Raw genomic sequence first — 16,643 nt, forward strand, 5'->3', positions numbered from 1 at the left:
ATGGCGTGAGTAATCAATAGAAGGGGGGAAAAAATCATTTTGGGGGTGAACTACTCCTTTAAGGCCTCAGACTGTGTTGGAGTAGCCTGATAAATCAGTCCGCACATTACCACCCCCTGTTGGTGGGTGGTGTGTGAAACGTAGTGTGTGTACTGTGTAGAGTCTGACGCTTGCAGTCAGACTGGTGTTGGAGTAGCCTTGGTTTGTGTGAGCTTACAGCGACCTCTACTGGCAGTGGCAGAACAGTGCACCACAACAGCAACGCATTAAAGCCAGGATGAAATCGAAAGTAAACTTTGAGTTTTTGATCAAAGGGTTTTTCCTCCACATTAAAAGTCACTCTGCTCTGAGCAACGACGCAAAATGGAGGCTCGCTCTTTCTCTTGTCCCTCTGTGTGGTCAAATGGATGGATTAAGGTGGATTTATTTCATTAACAACCACTAACTGCTACAGGTTGGTACAGTTATTATCTTTACCAGGGGGTTTCAAAGTGGGTGACGGCCGGGGCACCCTGGGGTGCCGTGACGGCAGTCCAGGGGTGCCACGAGATCATTTGATAATAAACTACAAAGTTATTTTCAGTCAGTTCTAACCAAAATGGCTGCTATCTCAAGGTTTTCCTCGCAACATAATCACTAAAATATCGTCACTGTCGGGCAGAAACCTCGTATCTCCAAGTTTCAAATGTGTACGTCTTTTGGTAAAGCAAAGCCCTGCTTCATCATACAAGACTGTCGCACAAAACTTGTACATTTCATAGATGATGAATACAAAACGGTTTCCACCTGACAACAACGATATGCTATAAATATAAGGTGCTGGGAGTGTAAATTATAATGTAGGGGTGCCTCGGATTAAAACAATATTTATGGGTGATCTGAGACAAAAAGGTTTGGGAACCCCTGATCTATGCTTCATTAAACTGTTGTTAATGTAATCTCTGTTTAATTAATGATCTCTACATGTTATGATCAACTGTTACAGTGCTTCTGTCACAGCTTGGTCAACTTTAACTTTTACATTATTAATTAATCTATAATTAATTAAACTGTCGGTCAACATCTGTCCAAGACTGTTTAGGAAATGCAAAGCTGACAACACCTCGCGCTGCGAGGCGTTGTGAGCTTGTAGATCGGCTATTTTCGGCAAAGAGGTTTGGTGTAGAGGGGAAAAAGAGCAGACTAAGTACAGAGTGAAAGGTCAAGTTTATTAAGTATTGACGGTTCAAGTGGTTAAATATCTGAAAACACAAATTGACATGAATCCAAAATACACTGATGATTGTGCTGTCAAACAATGAAACTATATGGAATCTATGAACAGGTTGTGGGGGTCCCTGCTTCATCTCTCTCTCAGCTAAGGGGTCCCTGCTTCATCTCTCTCTCAACTAAGGGGTCCCTGCTTCATCTCTCTCTCAACTAAGGGGTCCCTGCTTCATCTCTCTCTCAGCTAAGGGGTTCCTGCTTCATCTCTCTCTCAACTAAGGGGTCCCTGCTTCATCTCTCTCTCAACTAAGGGGTCCCTGCTTCATCTCTCTCTCAACTAAGGGGTCCCTGCTTCATCTCTCTCTCAGCTAAGGGGTCCCTGCTTCATCTCTCTCTCAACTAAGGGGTCCCTGCTTCATCTCTCTCTCAGCTAAGGGGTCCCTGCTTCATCTCTCTCTCAGCTAAGGGGTCCTTGCTTCATCTCTCTCTCAACTAAGGGGTCCCTGCTTCATCTCTCTCTCAACTAAGGGGTCCTTGGCCTGAAAACGTTGAAGACCCCTGTTTTAGTGTGATGTTGCTGTGTTTGTGTGAAACTTATGATGTGTATAATTATAATAGAAGTTATGATGTGTATAATATGAAAGTCTAAATAAGGAGATATGATCTTTCTTTACAGACACAGACTGACTGTAACCCTTATGGAACAACTTCATCATTTATTGATGTTTCTTTTATTAAATATAAAATGTGATTCTGGGGGAAAAAGTAATAAATATTAAAATATAAACATGTGTTCCTCAGTTCCTCTTATTACCGTCACACACCCTGAAAATGGCGTCAAAAAAGACGGTACAGTTAAAACCAGGAAGTAGTGTGTGTGTGTGTGTGTGTGTGTGTGTGTGTGTGTGTTTGTGTGTGTGTGTGTGTGTGTGTGTGTGTGTGTGTGTGTGTGTGTGTGTGTGTGTGTGTGTGTGTGCGTGCGTGCGTGTGGTGGCTAGCAGCAGTCAGTGTTGCCAGATATTGGGAGAGAAATAAGCAAACCAGGTCCTAAGAGAACAAAGCAGAGGCTGCACCAGTGTTGCCAAGTCTGTTTATTATAAGCGACTCTGGGCTTGCATTTCTCTAATGTTGATGTAAATATTGATAGTGTAGTTGTTTATTTGTGCTTTGGCGTTTAAAGGGTTATTGTGTTGTGAATTGACTGGTGCCCAGAGTGTATATAAGAGAGTTACGTCACTTACGTCGACTCCCATAGTAAGCGTGGAAAGCCTATTTACTCTATGGTGGGAAGCTTACGCATGCGCACTTGCGCACGCATGGAGCCTGTTCTCATTCCTAGCTAGCCTCTGCTGCTCTTCAGCCCGTCCGCCCCCACTATAGCCGAGGTATTTTCAATCACTGGTAAGTAGACGAAATCACGTCTTTTTCACCCTTTTAACGCATTCACACATTCACGAGAGGCCCGTGAATGCGTTAAAAGGGTGAAAAAGACGTGATTTCGTCTACTTACCAGTGATTGAAAATACCTCGGCTATAGTGGGGGCGGACGGGCTGAAGAGCAGCAGAGCCTCGATAAGAATGAGAACAGGCTCCATGCGACGCCACTTCCGGTCTGCGGCGAGTTCAAAGCGTGACGTAACTCTCTTATATACACTCTGCTGGTGCCATGGTGCTGTTGCCATGTCTGTTTTATTATAAGAGACTCTGGGATAGTTTTTCTCTAAAGTTGCTTGTAAATGTTACTAGTCTAGTTGTTTTTTTGGGCTTCGTTAATTTGTCTTGTTTCTAAAGTGTTTGAAAACGTTTAAAGGGTTATTGTGTTGTGAACTGACTGTTTTCATGGTGCTGTTGCCATGTTGCTTATTACAAGCGTCTCTGGGATAGTTTCTCTCTAAAGTAGCTTGTAAATATTGATAGTGTTTATTTGGGCTTTGTTTATTGGTCTTGTTTCTAAAGTGTTTGAAAGTATTTAAAGCGTTATTGTGTTGTGAATTGACTGGTGTCATGTCTGCTAATTATAAGAGACTCTGGGATAGTTTTTCTCTAAAGTTGCTTGTAAATGTTGCTGGTGTAGTTGTTTATTTGTGCTTTGGTGTTTAAAGGGTTATTGTGTTGTGAATTGACTGTTGTCATGGTGCTGTTGCCATGTCTGCTTATGGGAGAGTGTTTTCTGCAGGTGTTTCAGTCCCAGTGTATCAAAGGGTGCGTTCGGAAATGCGCACCGGGTGTGTGCTCAGTGTAGTGCCTAAACCTAACCCTAATCCTAACCCTAACCTCAGTAAAACTATGCCTAAAACTAACCCTAACCCTAACCTCAGTAAAACTATGCCTAAACCCAACCCTAACCTCAGTAAAACTATGCCTAAAACTAATCCTAACCCTAACCTCAGTAAAACTATGCCTAAACCCAACCCTAACCCTAATCCTAACCTCAGTAAAACTATGCCTAAAACTAACCCTAACCCTGTAGCGCTTTGGAGGCCGGACACGACCGGACGCCGTGTGGTCAATAAATTCCCACACGGACGCACGGACGGCACCGATGCGAGCGTGTAAACGCGTGCCGTGCATACTATTGTTTTCCCACCATTAGATCTGCTGACATCCTTTCTATCTAAACAGCCTCTAGAGGCGCGTGCACGCGCGTGCATGTGACGTCAATAAATGACCTGAATGACCCCGAAAAGAAAATCCCAAAGCACCACTGCCCTAACCACACCTGGTGCGCATTTCCGAACGCACCCTTTGATACACTGGGACTGAAACACCATCAGAAAACTCTCTCCCGTTTGCTTGTATCTCCCACTGAAACACCATCAGAAAACTCTCTCCCGTCTGCTTGTATCTCCCACTGAAACACCAGCAGAAAACTCTCTCCTGTCTGCTTGTATCTCCCACTGAAACACCAGCAGAAAACTCTCTCCTGTCTGCTTGTATCTCCCAGTCTATTCAGAAAACTCTCTCCTGTCTGCTTGTATCTCCCACTGAAACACCAGCAGAAAACTCTCTCCTGTCTGCTTGTATCTCCCAGTCTATTCAGAAAACTCTCTCCCGTCTGCTTGTATCTCCCAGTCTATTCAGCAAATGTTGTCAACAAGTGACTCTGTTCCTGTCCTGACATGACTTTCTGCTCTGCTTAAACAACCACACAAACACAAACCAGTTTAACACGTCAGAGCCTCTAGGCTATGCACGAGTGTGTGTGTGTGTGTGTGTGTGTGTGTGTGTGTGTGTGTGTGTGTGTGTGCGTGTGTGCGTGTGTGCGTGTGTGCGTGTGCGTGCGTGCGTGCGTGCGTGCGTGCGTGCGTGCGTGCGTGCGTGCGTGCGTGCGTGCGTGCGTGCGTGTGTGTGCGTGCGTGTACCTGTGTTTGCGTTTTACGGTGTTGACATTTCAAGGAACAGTTTTTGAGTGTTGTTGCGACCGTGAGGTCGCACTTACTATCAAAACCTCCACCGGCTGTCTGTCCGTCCGTCTGTCCGTCTGTCTGTCAGTCACACGTCACACTTTTGCCCTGCTCATATCTCCGCAACCGTTGCCCCCATCCATGCCAAATGTTGCACACATACTCCTTGCCTGCCAAACCACAACATCAATTCTCACATGCCCCTCTTCTAGCGCCACCTTGAGGCCGATTCTTGCAAAACACATTTTTGGACACTGCTCCTACAATTTCTGCCCTAAAATCACGCAAATCGGTACACAGTATGTCTACACTCATCTCATCAACATGGATCTGTCCCATTTAGCGCCACCTTCAGGCTGATTTTTAAAACACATTTTTGGACACCACTCCTATAGATTTGGCCCTAAAATCATGCAAATCGCTACACAGTATGTCTACACTCATATCATCAACATGGATCTGTCCCATATAGCGCCACCATCAGGCCGATTTTTTCAAACACATTTTTGGACACTGCTCCTACAAATTTTGCCCTAAAATCACGCAACTCGGTACACACTTGCTCTACACTCATGTCATCAACATGGATCCGTCCCATATAGTGCCACCATCAGGCTGCTTTTTTATAACACATTTTTGGACACTACTCCTACAAATTGTGCCCTAAAATCACGCAAATCGCTACACAGTATGTCTAGACTCATGTCATCAACATGGATCTGTCCCATTTAGCGCCACCATCACGCCAATTTATTCAAACACATTTTTGGACACTGCTCCTAAAAAAATTTCCCTAAAATCACACAAATCGCTACACAGTATGTCTACACTCATGTCATCAACATGGATCTGTCCCATATAGCGCCACCATCAGGCTGATTTTACAGATAAGCCTTTTACAGATAAGCAACCTGACGGTCGCTTATCTCCGGATTAGGGAGTCTTGCTGGTCAACTACAAATGATTGGGTGGTTACTGTATAGTAATGTGTTGGTGACTGTATTCACCAACACATTACTATACCTAGCTATACCTTATATACCTTACTATACCTACCCTAACCCTAACCCTAACCCAACACATTAACACAACACAATGTAGCCTGGAAAACAGTCACCACATGTAGTACAAATGGACCCTTACAGCTCTGTAACTCTGAGAGTGTACAAATGGAACCAAATTGACCCTTACAGCTCTGTAACTCTGAGAGTGTACAAATGGAACCAAATGGACCCTTACAGCTCTGTAACCCTGAGAGTGTACAAATGGAACCAAATGGACCCTTACTGCTCTGTGACTCTGAGAGTGTACAAATGGAACCAAATGGACCCTTACAGCTCGGACCCTTACAGCTCCGTAACTCTGAGAGTGTACACATGGAACCAAATGGACCCTTACAGCTCTGTGACTCTGAGAGTGTACACATGGAACCAAATGGACCCTTACAGCTCCGTAACTCTGAGAGTGTACACATGGAACCAAATGGACCCTTACAGCTCTGTAACTCTGAGTGTACACATGGAACCAAATGGACCCTTACGGCTCTGTAACTCTGAGTGTACAAATGGAACCAAATGGACCCTTACGGCTCTGTAACTAAAATAGCCGATCTACAAGCTCACAATGCGTCGCATCGCAACGCGTTGTGAGCTTGTAGATCGGCTATTTTCAAATGGCCAAAATGTAGATACGGCTGAAGTGGTTAATGTATGTTTTGTAATAATAATAAAAATCTACATTTACAATCCACATAATCTCGAAATAACTAGTAACTAAAGTTTTGAAATAAATGTAGTGAAAGTAAAAGTACAATATTTGGATCCCAGATGTAGCGGAGTAGAAGTAAAAGTATTGGAAATCGGAATTACTCAAGTCAAGTGCAAATAACTAAAAAGTGTACTTAAGTAAATGTACTGAGTTACTTTACACCACTGCACATGACACGTTTATCCTTCATCGTGCAGACCCTGAGGCTGCTCGCATGACGTGTGTGTGTGTGTGTGTGTGTGTGTGTGTGTGTGTGTGTGTGTGTGTGTGTGTGTGTGTGTGTGTGTGTGTGTGTGTGTGTGTGAACAGTGTGTTGAGCTCTTGCTTTAGACAGAGGAAACAGGGAGGCGGGCGGTGGGAGTTTCCAGTCTTGCAGTTTGTATTTCCGTGTAGAGCTGCTGCCGTCAGCTGTACCAGCACAGAGGAGACTGGAGATTATTGATCATAGATGTGTGTATTATCTATGGTTGAATGTAGACACTGTACATTCAGTCTGTATCATTCATTACAGTGTTGTTCATAGATGTACTGTATATACTGTACATATGGTTGGATGAAGAGGTAGCAGAAGATGTGCTTTAACTTCATTCATTAGACGGTAAGTTCACTTTCACTGCCTTTACTTGACTTGCTTCTTTGTCACGTTGCTCAACATTTAGCAAATACAAACCAGTAAGACTCCCTAATCGGGAGATAAGCAACCGTCAGGTCACATGTATACACAGATAGGCCTGTAAGTGTTATTAATGGTTCCTGGTTGTAGGGGGATGTGTGTGGTGAATGTATTGCTTAGGTTAGGTAGGACTAGAGAATGTGGGGACCAGAGTCCTGTTTAGACAACCCTAACCCGCCCCGCCCGTCATCCTATGACTGTACGCTCCAGCCGGCAGCCGCTCCATGTGTGTGACTTGATGTTTAGGCAGAAACAGTGCTGTATGCATGCAATTCAATTCAATTCAAAGGAGCTTTATTGGCATGAGAAAACATACGTTTACATTGCCAAAGCAAGTGTCACAAATAAAATAAAAACAGTTGAAAATGGGGAACATATGTAACAGTATTAAATATAAGTGTATATAATTACACAAAATATACAAATAAGGGCTTTTACCTGACATTCTCCATATAATATGTTCTAGTGCATTTGTGGCCACGGCTCCTTTAAGTCCCCTCCTACTGTATAAATGCCCTGCCACACCTCCACCTCTTCATTCTGTTCTTCCGTATTGAATGAGGTGGGTGGCCTGGCCTTTGTTATCTCTCTGTACTGTATAACAAAATATTATTTAAGTTGCAAATTACTTATACAGTGTCTGTTTCATTTTGTTTAGAAAGGAGTCCATGCTGCGCTATATTAACTTGGAGACGTGTGTTTTCTGTATTGTTGTCAGGTATGTTACGTTTTATGTGTTGTTACCTTTTGAATTCTGTTCTTCCGTATTGAACGAGAAAGGAGTCCATGCTGCGCTATATTAACTTGGAGACGTGTGTTTTCTGTATTGTTGTCAGCATTAAAAGGAGTGCCGTCTCCAAAGAGATTCCTGGGTCTGTCTGATTCACACAACGCAGACAGATAAAGCTACACCGGTTACACATATATACATTGGGAGGGGGTACAGCATTGTGTAAACAGAGCTATGTTGCATTGTGACATTTTAGGGTATAAAGCTTTTGGAACAAATAACAGCATTATTTTTTCTCAAAATGCATTTAAAGGTAGCAGCTCTGTTTCATACTGTATGTGCAGTATGTCTAGATGTTTCATACTGTATGCAGTAGGTCTAGATGTTTCATACTGTATGTACAGTAGGTCTAGATGTTTCATACTGTATGTGCAGTAGGTCTAGATGTTTCATACTGTATGTACAGTAGGTCTAGATGTCAATCCATGGTTTATAGTCTTTAGGGTGGTTGTGTTTCTAGCCTTCTTTTGTCGCAACAGTTCACAAATCTTGCTGCTGTGTTCGAATATTGCATGCCGTGGTTCTGTTCACTGTGTGAAACAGTGTTGTATGGTGTGGTTCTGTTCACTGTGTGAAACAGTGTTGTATGCATGCTGTGGTTCTGTTCACTGTGTGAAACAGTGCTGTATGCATGCTGTGGTTCTGTTCACTGTGTGAAACAGTGTTGTATGCATGCTGTGGTTCTGTTCACTGTGTGAAACAGTGTTGTATGTATGCTGTGGTTCTGTTCACTGTGTGAAACAGTGCTGTATGCATGCTGTGGTTCTGTTCACTGTGTGAAACAGTGTTGTATGCATGCTGTGGTTCTGTTCTGCTGCTCACTGTGTGCGCTCTTGTGACGTTGTTTTGACAGTGTCAGTCAGCTCGGCGCTGCACCCAGCATTTGTTAATACACTCTCAGACTTGTTGCAACAACATTCTGCCTGCTTGAAGTTGTGCAATAGAAACTGTGTGCGTGTGCGTGTGTGTGTGTGTGTGTGTGTGTGTGTGTGTGTGTGTGTGTGTGTGTGTGTGTGTGTGTGTGTGTGTGTGTGTGTGTGAGAGAGAAGGGGGAGGAGGAACCGAGTCAAGGTGAGGAAGCCAGAGAGAGACGTTTGTATGTGTGTCACTGAGGAGCAGCCAGGAAGGCAGCAAAAAGGAAGAACAATACAGGGTTTAATCTCTGGCTCCTGTCAACACTATTTGTCCCCAAATCACCAGAAAAAAGTAGCTGGATTTGTCTCTAAAAGCTTTTCACTAATTAAGTCTCTAGGGGAAAGTAGCTAGAAATAGTGACACATCCACTAAGTTGGAAAGACTGGGGAGGGAGGACAGGAGAGGAGTTCATTAATATAACAAAGGCTTTCATTCACTTTAAAATCATATACCCATATATGGGCATATGTGTGTTAGGCTGATTGTACTTTGGATAATTGCATTTGAAGGGACTTTATACTTTTGCTAATTCACAAAGGCCTACAGTATAGCCTACTCTAGACCAGGGGTTCCCAAACCTTTTTGTCTCAGGTCACCCCATAAATAGTGTTTTAATCCGAGGCACCCCTACATTATAATTTTCACTCCCAGCACCTTATATTTATAGCATATCGTCGTTGTCGGGTGGAAACCTTGTATGTCCAAAACTGTTTGTTTTGTATTTATCATCTATAAAATGTACTAAACTAGTGAAAACAGCCGATCTACAAGCACACAGTGCTTGTAGATCGGCTGTTTTCACTAGTTTTGTGCGACAGTCTTGTATGATGAGGCAGGGCTTTTGCTTTACCAAAAGACGTATACACATTTGAAACTTGGAGATACGAGGTTTCTGCCCGACAGTGAGGATATTTTAGTGATTATGTTGCGAGGAAAATGTTGACATAATAGCCATTTTGGTTAGAACTGACTGAAAATAACTTTGTACTTCAAGTTTAACTCATACAGTGCCTATCCCGAACTAGTTCGGGATAATTTGGGCCGTATTAACGTCCTGAGGGCCTATCCCGAACTAGTTCGGGATATAATTCTTTTTTTTTTTTAAGTTACTTTTTTTTTTAACCCCACTATATTCTGTTTACACGGCCCGCGAGAGCGTCGTGCCGCCGATATTTACCATCCACTCCAATGCAATCCAGGATCTTTAGAGCTCATTTTCTCTGTTCCAAGCATATCCATGAGGTGTGCAAGGTTTAATCATGGCTAAATCGCCGAAAATAGGTCTTCTAAAATGCTTGGTAGCCAATAGCTAACTTCAAGCTAACTTCATCCTGTTCCTGTAAATGAACAGAGGAAAGTGTTCTGGTGCATCATGGCTGCGCAGGGCTTGTGCATGTAACAGTGTATCTTTATGATGAATTCTTTGGCCACTGGGCGCCCTCTAGTGGTGAAAGCTGGCACTGCTAGGGGTAAATGATACTAAATATTTTTTTCAAGTGTCCAAATAAATTCCAAATATCATCAAATGATCTCGCTGCACCCCTGGACTGCCGTCACGGCACCCCAGGGTGCCCCGTCACCCCAGGGTGCCCCATCACCCACTTTGAAAACCCCTGCTCTAGTACACTCTGCTGTACAGTAATGATTCAATGTGATATCTTGTAGTTAAAACAAAGTGTTTTATGAAGGCTATATTCTTCTGATAGTAGCTAATAGTAATCATTGCCATAGAGTGTTTGTTCAGTAACAGGTTTCTGTATCTCCAGCTGTTTAATAAACTGACAATGGCTGCGTTTCCCAAAGCGCTGGTCGTGCGAGGGCCTTCGCTCAGCTGCGGTCCTAACGATTATGGCGTTTCTCAAACGCGCTTGTAAGCGCCCCTCGCAAAACAGCCTTCGCACGCCAGTAGACTGGCCAGAGCCTTGTATTAGAGAGTTCTGCCAACTCTGGCCCTATGTGAACGGAGATGATGCAACTCTCTCCTTGAATGGCTCTGGGCTTCGATTGATAGGACGTCAGCAGCTGCGCTCCGAAATGAATTTCAGCAGCTTGTGTGATTGTATCGGGCCGGCCCATCAATAAAACATACAACACTGAAAATTAACACACTTTTAGCGCTGTTGGTAGGCTACCTGACCGCACAAACCCCTTGTTTTAATTTGAAACTACATGCAAAGCTGGAAAGCGCTGTTGCTTGTTGGTAGGCTTATAACTGACTGCACAAATTGCCCGTCTTAAATATATATATTTTTTATTTTATAGGCTAGTCCTACAGTATTGTAGACTAGAGTATTGGTTCTCAAAATGAACTCTGTATCGTTTATATCGATCTGTTGAAGCGGCTCTCAATCATTAGTCCAACTCACAACTCGTCGTGCTATTAAGCCTGCTGTGTTCAATTACAAAGGTTGTTCTCTGCCGTGTCTTGGCTGTAATAATTATAGGGCTACAATTAGTTATATGAACCAAACCAATGGACCCTCATCATCCTAGCCTGATTTCAGACTCAGCGCTGGAGAACCAGTCCGCTCATCATCCTACACTCTCAACTTGTGAGATTTTGATTTTGGAACCATTTGGTTCCTAACTCCAAACGTCCCAAACTAAAATATAACAGCCCTGTCTCTTTACCTCAGTGTTGGCACGACGCACAAGGGTCTAAAGAGGCGCAGGGCTGTTATACTTTAGTTTGGAAGTTTGCAAGTTAGGAACCCAATGGTTCAAAAATGTAGGCTAACTCTCAGAGTGTAGGATGATGAGTGCCTGGCAGCAACAAGCTGTCTGAGCGGACTGAGTCTCCCATAGGCGTGTTGGCGCGAGGGGCTGTGTGTTGGACTAACGACTGGATGATCCGAGTTCTATCACCGCTTCCACGCATCGCTGCATGCCTTTTAGCTGGGGAGAGGGGACCCCCACTGGTCCCCCACTTAACAAATGAGGCAGCCTATAAGCTATGTTCTTTTTTATGTAAGTGTGTGTTGTGGTGCGCTATTTCTCAGTAGCCTATAGATCTATATCAAAGCAAGCGACACGCATAACATAAAACATATAGTTCACCTTTGTATGTTTTATTTATTTATTATATAAATATATAGTTATACTTGTTTATTTTGTATAGCAGGTGTGTAGAATAGCCTACTCTACCATCCACAAGACTTAGATAGCTTTTTAAAATAAACTTTCATAGTTATACTTAGTTATATAGTGCTCAGTTTTCTATGAAGGGTGCTTACGGGCGCCCCGGCGCACCCTTAACAAAACCATCGTACAGACACGTCTGCAGCACCCGTGGGAAACTTGCGGGAGAGGTGTGTGCTTCTAAAATTCTCCTTACGATGGCGATTCGTATGAGGTGTGCATTCAACCGTCATCGCAGCTATTTGGTTCCATTGTACGAGACGACCGGTTTCCTGAAAGCCCTCGCTGCTCTTGATTGACAGGTGCCTGCGCAGGCTGCGAGGGACGATTTTGGTCTCTACGACCATGCCTGAGCTTACGAGCACTCAAAATCGCTTTGGGAAACGCAGCCAATATGTGTTCAGTAACAGGTTTCTGTATCTCCAGCTGTTTAATAAACTGACACTATGTGTTCAGTAACAGGTTTCTGTATCTCCAGCTGTTTAATAAACTGACACTATGTGTTCAGTAACAGGTTTCTGTATCTCCAGCTGTTTAATAAACTGACACTATGTGTTCAGTAACAGGTTTCTGTATCTCCAGCTGTTTAATAAACTGACACTATGTGTTCAGTAACAGGTTTCTGTATCTCCAGCTGTTTAATAAACTGACACTATGTGTTCAGTAACAGGTTTCTGTATCTCCAGATGTTTAATAAACTGACAATATGTGTTCAGTAACAGGTTTCTGTATCTCCAGCTGTTTAATAAACTGACACTATGTGTTCAGTAACAGGTTTCTGTATCTCCAGATGTTTAATAAACTGACACTATGTGTTCAGTAACAGGTTTCTGTATCTCCAGCTGTTTAATAAACTGACACTATGTGTTCAGTAACAGGTTTCTGTATCTCCAGCTGTTTAATAAACTGACACTATGTTTTCAGGTGGGTTGACACTTTTATCCCATCAGGAGACTTCCCTGAATGGATGTACGGTGTTCCACTTCCAGTCCCTGAAACAAGTTTAAAGGCCTCTCCATACTTCGACCGAAATGTTCGGTGAGTTGTGTTTTCCGACGTGCAAATTTCCGAACTCTCGTTCGGTCCAATGCTTTTCAGAAGTCGCAAGGGATATAATTTTATGGTAGAAAAGGACCTTTTGACCAAAAACGGCGGTTTATGGACATGCCTTAACAGTTCTACAGACAGATTTATTATTTATTTATTGGGGCTGGTGCCAGCAAAAAGCAGCTTACCTTTGGATGTTATAGAAAAAGATCTATTGATGATTTACCTTTTTTTCATTGGATGTATTATATGTGTACTTTAGCCAAGCTGGCGGCAGAGGGCAGCCTTATGCAAAGAATGAATGTGAATTGGGCCGCTCCGCTTGCCGTCCATTCAGAGCATAGAAATGCATTTCTAGATCAGATCCACAGAAAACAGCCAGGAAGTGATTTGTGACTCCATTATCTACTATTACATTTTTCTTAGAACCGCATCCCACTTCCAAGCCCATACGCCTCCACTTCAACTCATGGGGCTGTTAAGTATGACATCATTTTGTAGGCAGAGGAGAATTTCTGCCCCCAGTTTCCGTGAATCTTTTTACTATTTTTACTATTTACACATTTTTCTTCTCTTTGTTGTTGAAAGGAAAGTGTTAGAATTATACTTTAGACGTTATTTTTTAGTCGTTGCTTTTTGAAATAGCGAGGGACAGAAAATGCTCTGGGGGCAGATTCTCCTCTGCCTACAAAATGATGTCACGGCTTAAAAGCCCCATAGCTAGAGCAGATGTCGGTAGAGCGTAGGGAATAAAACCGCCCATAACTCTATCATTGGCCCCCCGTTGCCATGGTGACCGCCGTCCATTGGCTCATAATCCCAGCTCGGCGGATCCAATTTCAACCGAGGGGGGCGTAGCCAGAACACACACACACACACACACACACACACACACACACACACACACACACACACACACACACACACACACACACACACACACACACAAAAATAGCTAATAGTTAGCTCACAACTTTCCACTTTTCTCTTTCACCTCAATCGCAGTAACATCCGTATACACCACGTCATCGCATCACCAATACGTTTTATTTATTATTATTTATTTTTTTCAATTTTTTTTTCTCAAACATTTTTTTTTCTCAAAAATTTTTTTTCTCTAAAATGTGTCCCAGCACCCCCAGCAGCTAGTCATCTCGGGGACTGTCATTATTCCCTGTAGCCAAAATGTTTTTTTTTTTTTTTTTTGCTCTTTTTTTTTTATGCCACAACAGCATCTCATAATATCTAGGCTACATTTCACTTAAACGCCAGAGCTTAACTCTGCATGTAAATAAGACTTTTTTTAATTAATGTGAGAGATCGGTACATAATTCTGTTAGTCCTCCCAGTTTATATTAGCTAAAATGCTAACTAGCCAGCCTTTGTTAGCCGTTTGTAGCCAAATGCGGTAATATCGGGACTCCATTACTTAGCGAAGCAACCCACAGTATTTATCCCATTAATTTAATGCCACGTGTGTTCCAAATGAACAATTATTAACCACGTAATGTATGATTTTGTGTATTATTATTTATTATTCTTCCGCCGTTCTTGACTTCCGCTGTTTCTTCTTCTACGCTGGTGAAATGATCCTGGAGCGGCCTGGAGACGTCTGTGACGTATGCTCCGGTGCGGAAGCTTCCTTTGTCACTGAGTTAGCTTAGCATTGAATAGATCAGTGTCGTCCTAAACTATCTAATTCTAACGTTCAGGGTGTTTGTTTTTTTGGACAATAAATTGACAGCCAAGAAAACATGGATGGAATGCAATCGTTCACTCGCCGTCGGAAAGTTGACTTTAGAGTAGACTATTCTGGTTGACTGGCTATGAGTGGCTAACGGCTAACGCTAGCTAGCATTAGCTAGCGCTAGCTGCAGCGCTAGCTGCAGGCTATAAACAAATAAAACGTGACCCAACTCTATTGTTGCTCTCTTCTACAAGCTCACAACGCGAGGCGGTTAAGCCTGTAGATTGTGTTTTATTATCAGGTCAAATAATCCTTCTGGCTGAAGTTACACAAACACTGATTATGCTACATTTAGCACAGTTAGCCCTGTTGCACACGTAATAGGTTCACTTCAACCTCGTGTTGAGCAGTTAATCCTATTTGCTACGTACGTCTACAAAAACCTTCATATTTCAAAGATAACGTGCTTACTGAAGTCTCACAGATGTCACAGTATGGTACGCTCAAGCAGAATTACCCGTATCTTTCGTATTGTTTAATAAACTGCATTTTAATCCGATCAGATGCCATTTTCTGTTGTTTTTCAGCCATGCGACCCCATCGGTTGCGAGGTGTACTGCACTTAGATACATTAATACCTTTTTAAGGAAACGACGACCGATCGGATTAAAATGCTCCTCATTAAATAATACGATCATTACGGGACATTCTGCTGGAGCGTACCCTATGGTGACATCTGTGAGCCTTCACTAAGCAATTTATCTTTGTAATCTGACCGTTTGTGTAGACGTATGTAGCAAATTGGTTAAACTGCTTCACGGTTGGCGCACTGTAGCGTCTTTACATTTAGCCCAATAATGCTTGAGATGCTGTTGTGGCATTATCTTTTTAGAGAGCAATAACTAAAGTTTAAAACATACATAAACCACTTTAGCCCTATGTTATACCAAGGCTATTTGAAAATAGACGATCTACAAGCTCACAACGCATTGCGGTGCGACGCGTTGTGAGCTTGTAGATCTGCTATTTTCAAACATTTTGTACTTTTACTTTTGGTACTTTAAGTACATTTGGATACCAATACTTTTGTACTTTTACTCAAGTACATTTTTTATTCTGGACTTTTACTTGTAACAGAGTGATTCTACATTGCAGAATTGATACTTTACTTTATTATAAAATGTTGGTACTTTTTCCACCACTGTGTAAACGTTTGTGTTCTCATGCCAATAAAGCTTCTTTGAATTGAAGATTGAATTGAAGATTGCTCCCCATGTGGCGGAGTCAGGTCATTGCAGGTTAGAAATTTATTTAAAACTTGAATATCTCAAAAGTACTATTTCAGCATGGCATCATTCTATAAGCCATATCTTCAAAACTGTTGGGTCAATCTCCACAACCAATATATCATTTTGTAGCTATGATCCCCAGCTTTCAAATGAAATGAAAAAATGAAAATGAAAAAAATTGCAATGACTGGCTCCTGGGGAGATTGGGACACAAATGTTTTTTTTGAGAAAAAAAAATATTTCTCAAATTCTTTTTTTCTCAAAAAATTGTTTTTTATCAAATTTTATTTTTCTCAAAACATTTTTTTTTTCTCAAAACTTTTTTTTTCTCTAAATTCTTTTTTGAGAAAAAAAAATGTTTCTCAAATTTTTTTTTCTCAAATTTTTTTTTCTCAATTTTTTTTTCCTCAAAATTTTTTTTTCTCAAAAACTTTTTTTTTCTCAAAAAACTTTTTTTTTCTCAAAAAACTTTTTTTCCTCAAAAAACATTTTTTTTCTCAAAAAAAACATCAGATCGTGGCCACCCTGTACCTCAGGGATTTGTTTTCGACGAATATTTATTCCTATAGACGCAACGCGACGACCTAGAGGGGAGGCCGGCGTAGCCGGCCGACCTTCTAGTTGTTTACAGGCGGTGGAAATTTTAGAGCAGCGTTACGGGAGATGTTTTTATTGAACACGGCGGCGCGACCAGTTATCAGCCTACAGTCATGAAAAGTAAGTAAAT

The 16,643-nt window shown here is 42.2% G+C and overlaps 1 protein-coding gene across 1 annotated transcript in view; it reads left to right on the plus strand.

Moving 5' to 3' along the window:
• Nucleotides 1-16,643, plus strand: part of LOC308307213 (NLR family CARD domain-containing protein 3-like) — a gene marked incomplete at both ends in the record, with an annotated part of 51,652 nt that continues 35,009 nt past the window's right edge. The window contains one exon of the mRNA XM_080752384.1: nt 1-5. Within this exon, the coding sequence (XP_080608510.1) occupies nt 1-5 (5 nt within the window). The remainder of the gene's footprint in view (nt 6-16,643) is intronic.

This window comes from Nannobrachium achirus (assembly GCF_963921795.1).
Source record: "Nannobrachium achirus genome assembly, chromosome: 21".
Classification (NCBI taxonomy): domain Eukaryota; kingdom Metazoa; phylum Chordata; class Actinopteri; order Myctophiformes; family Myctophidae; genus Nannobrachium; species Nannobrachium achirus.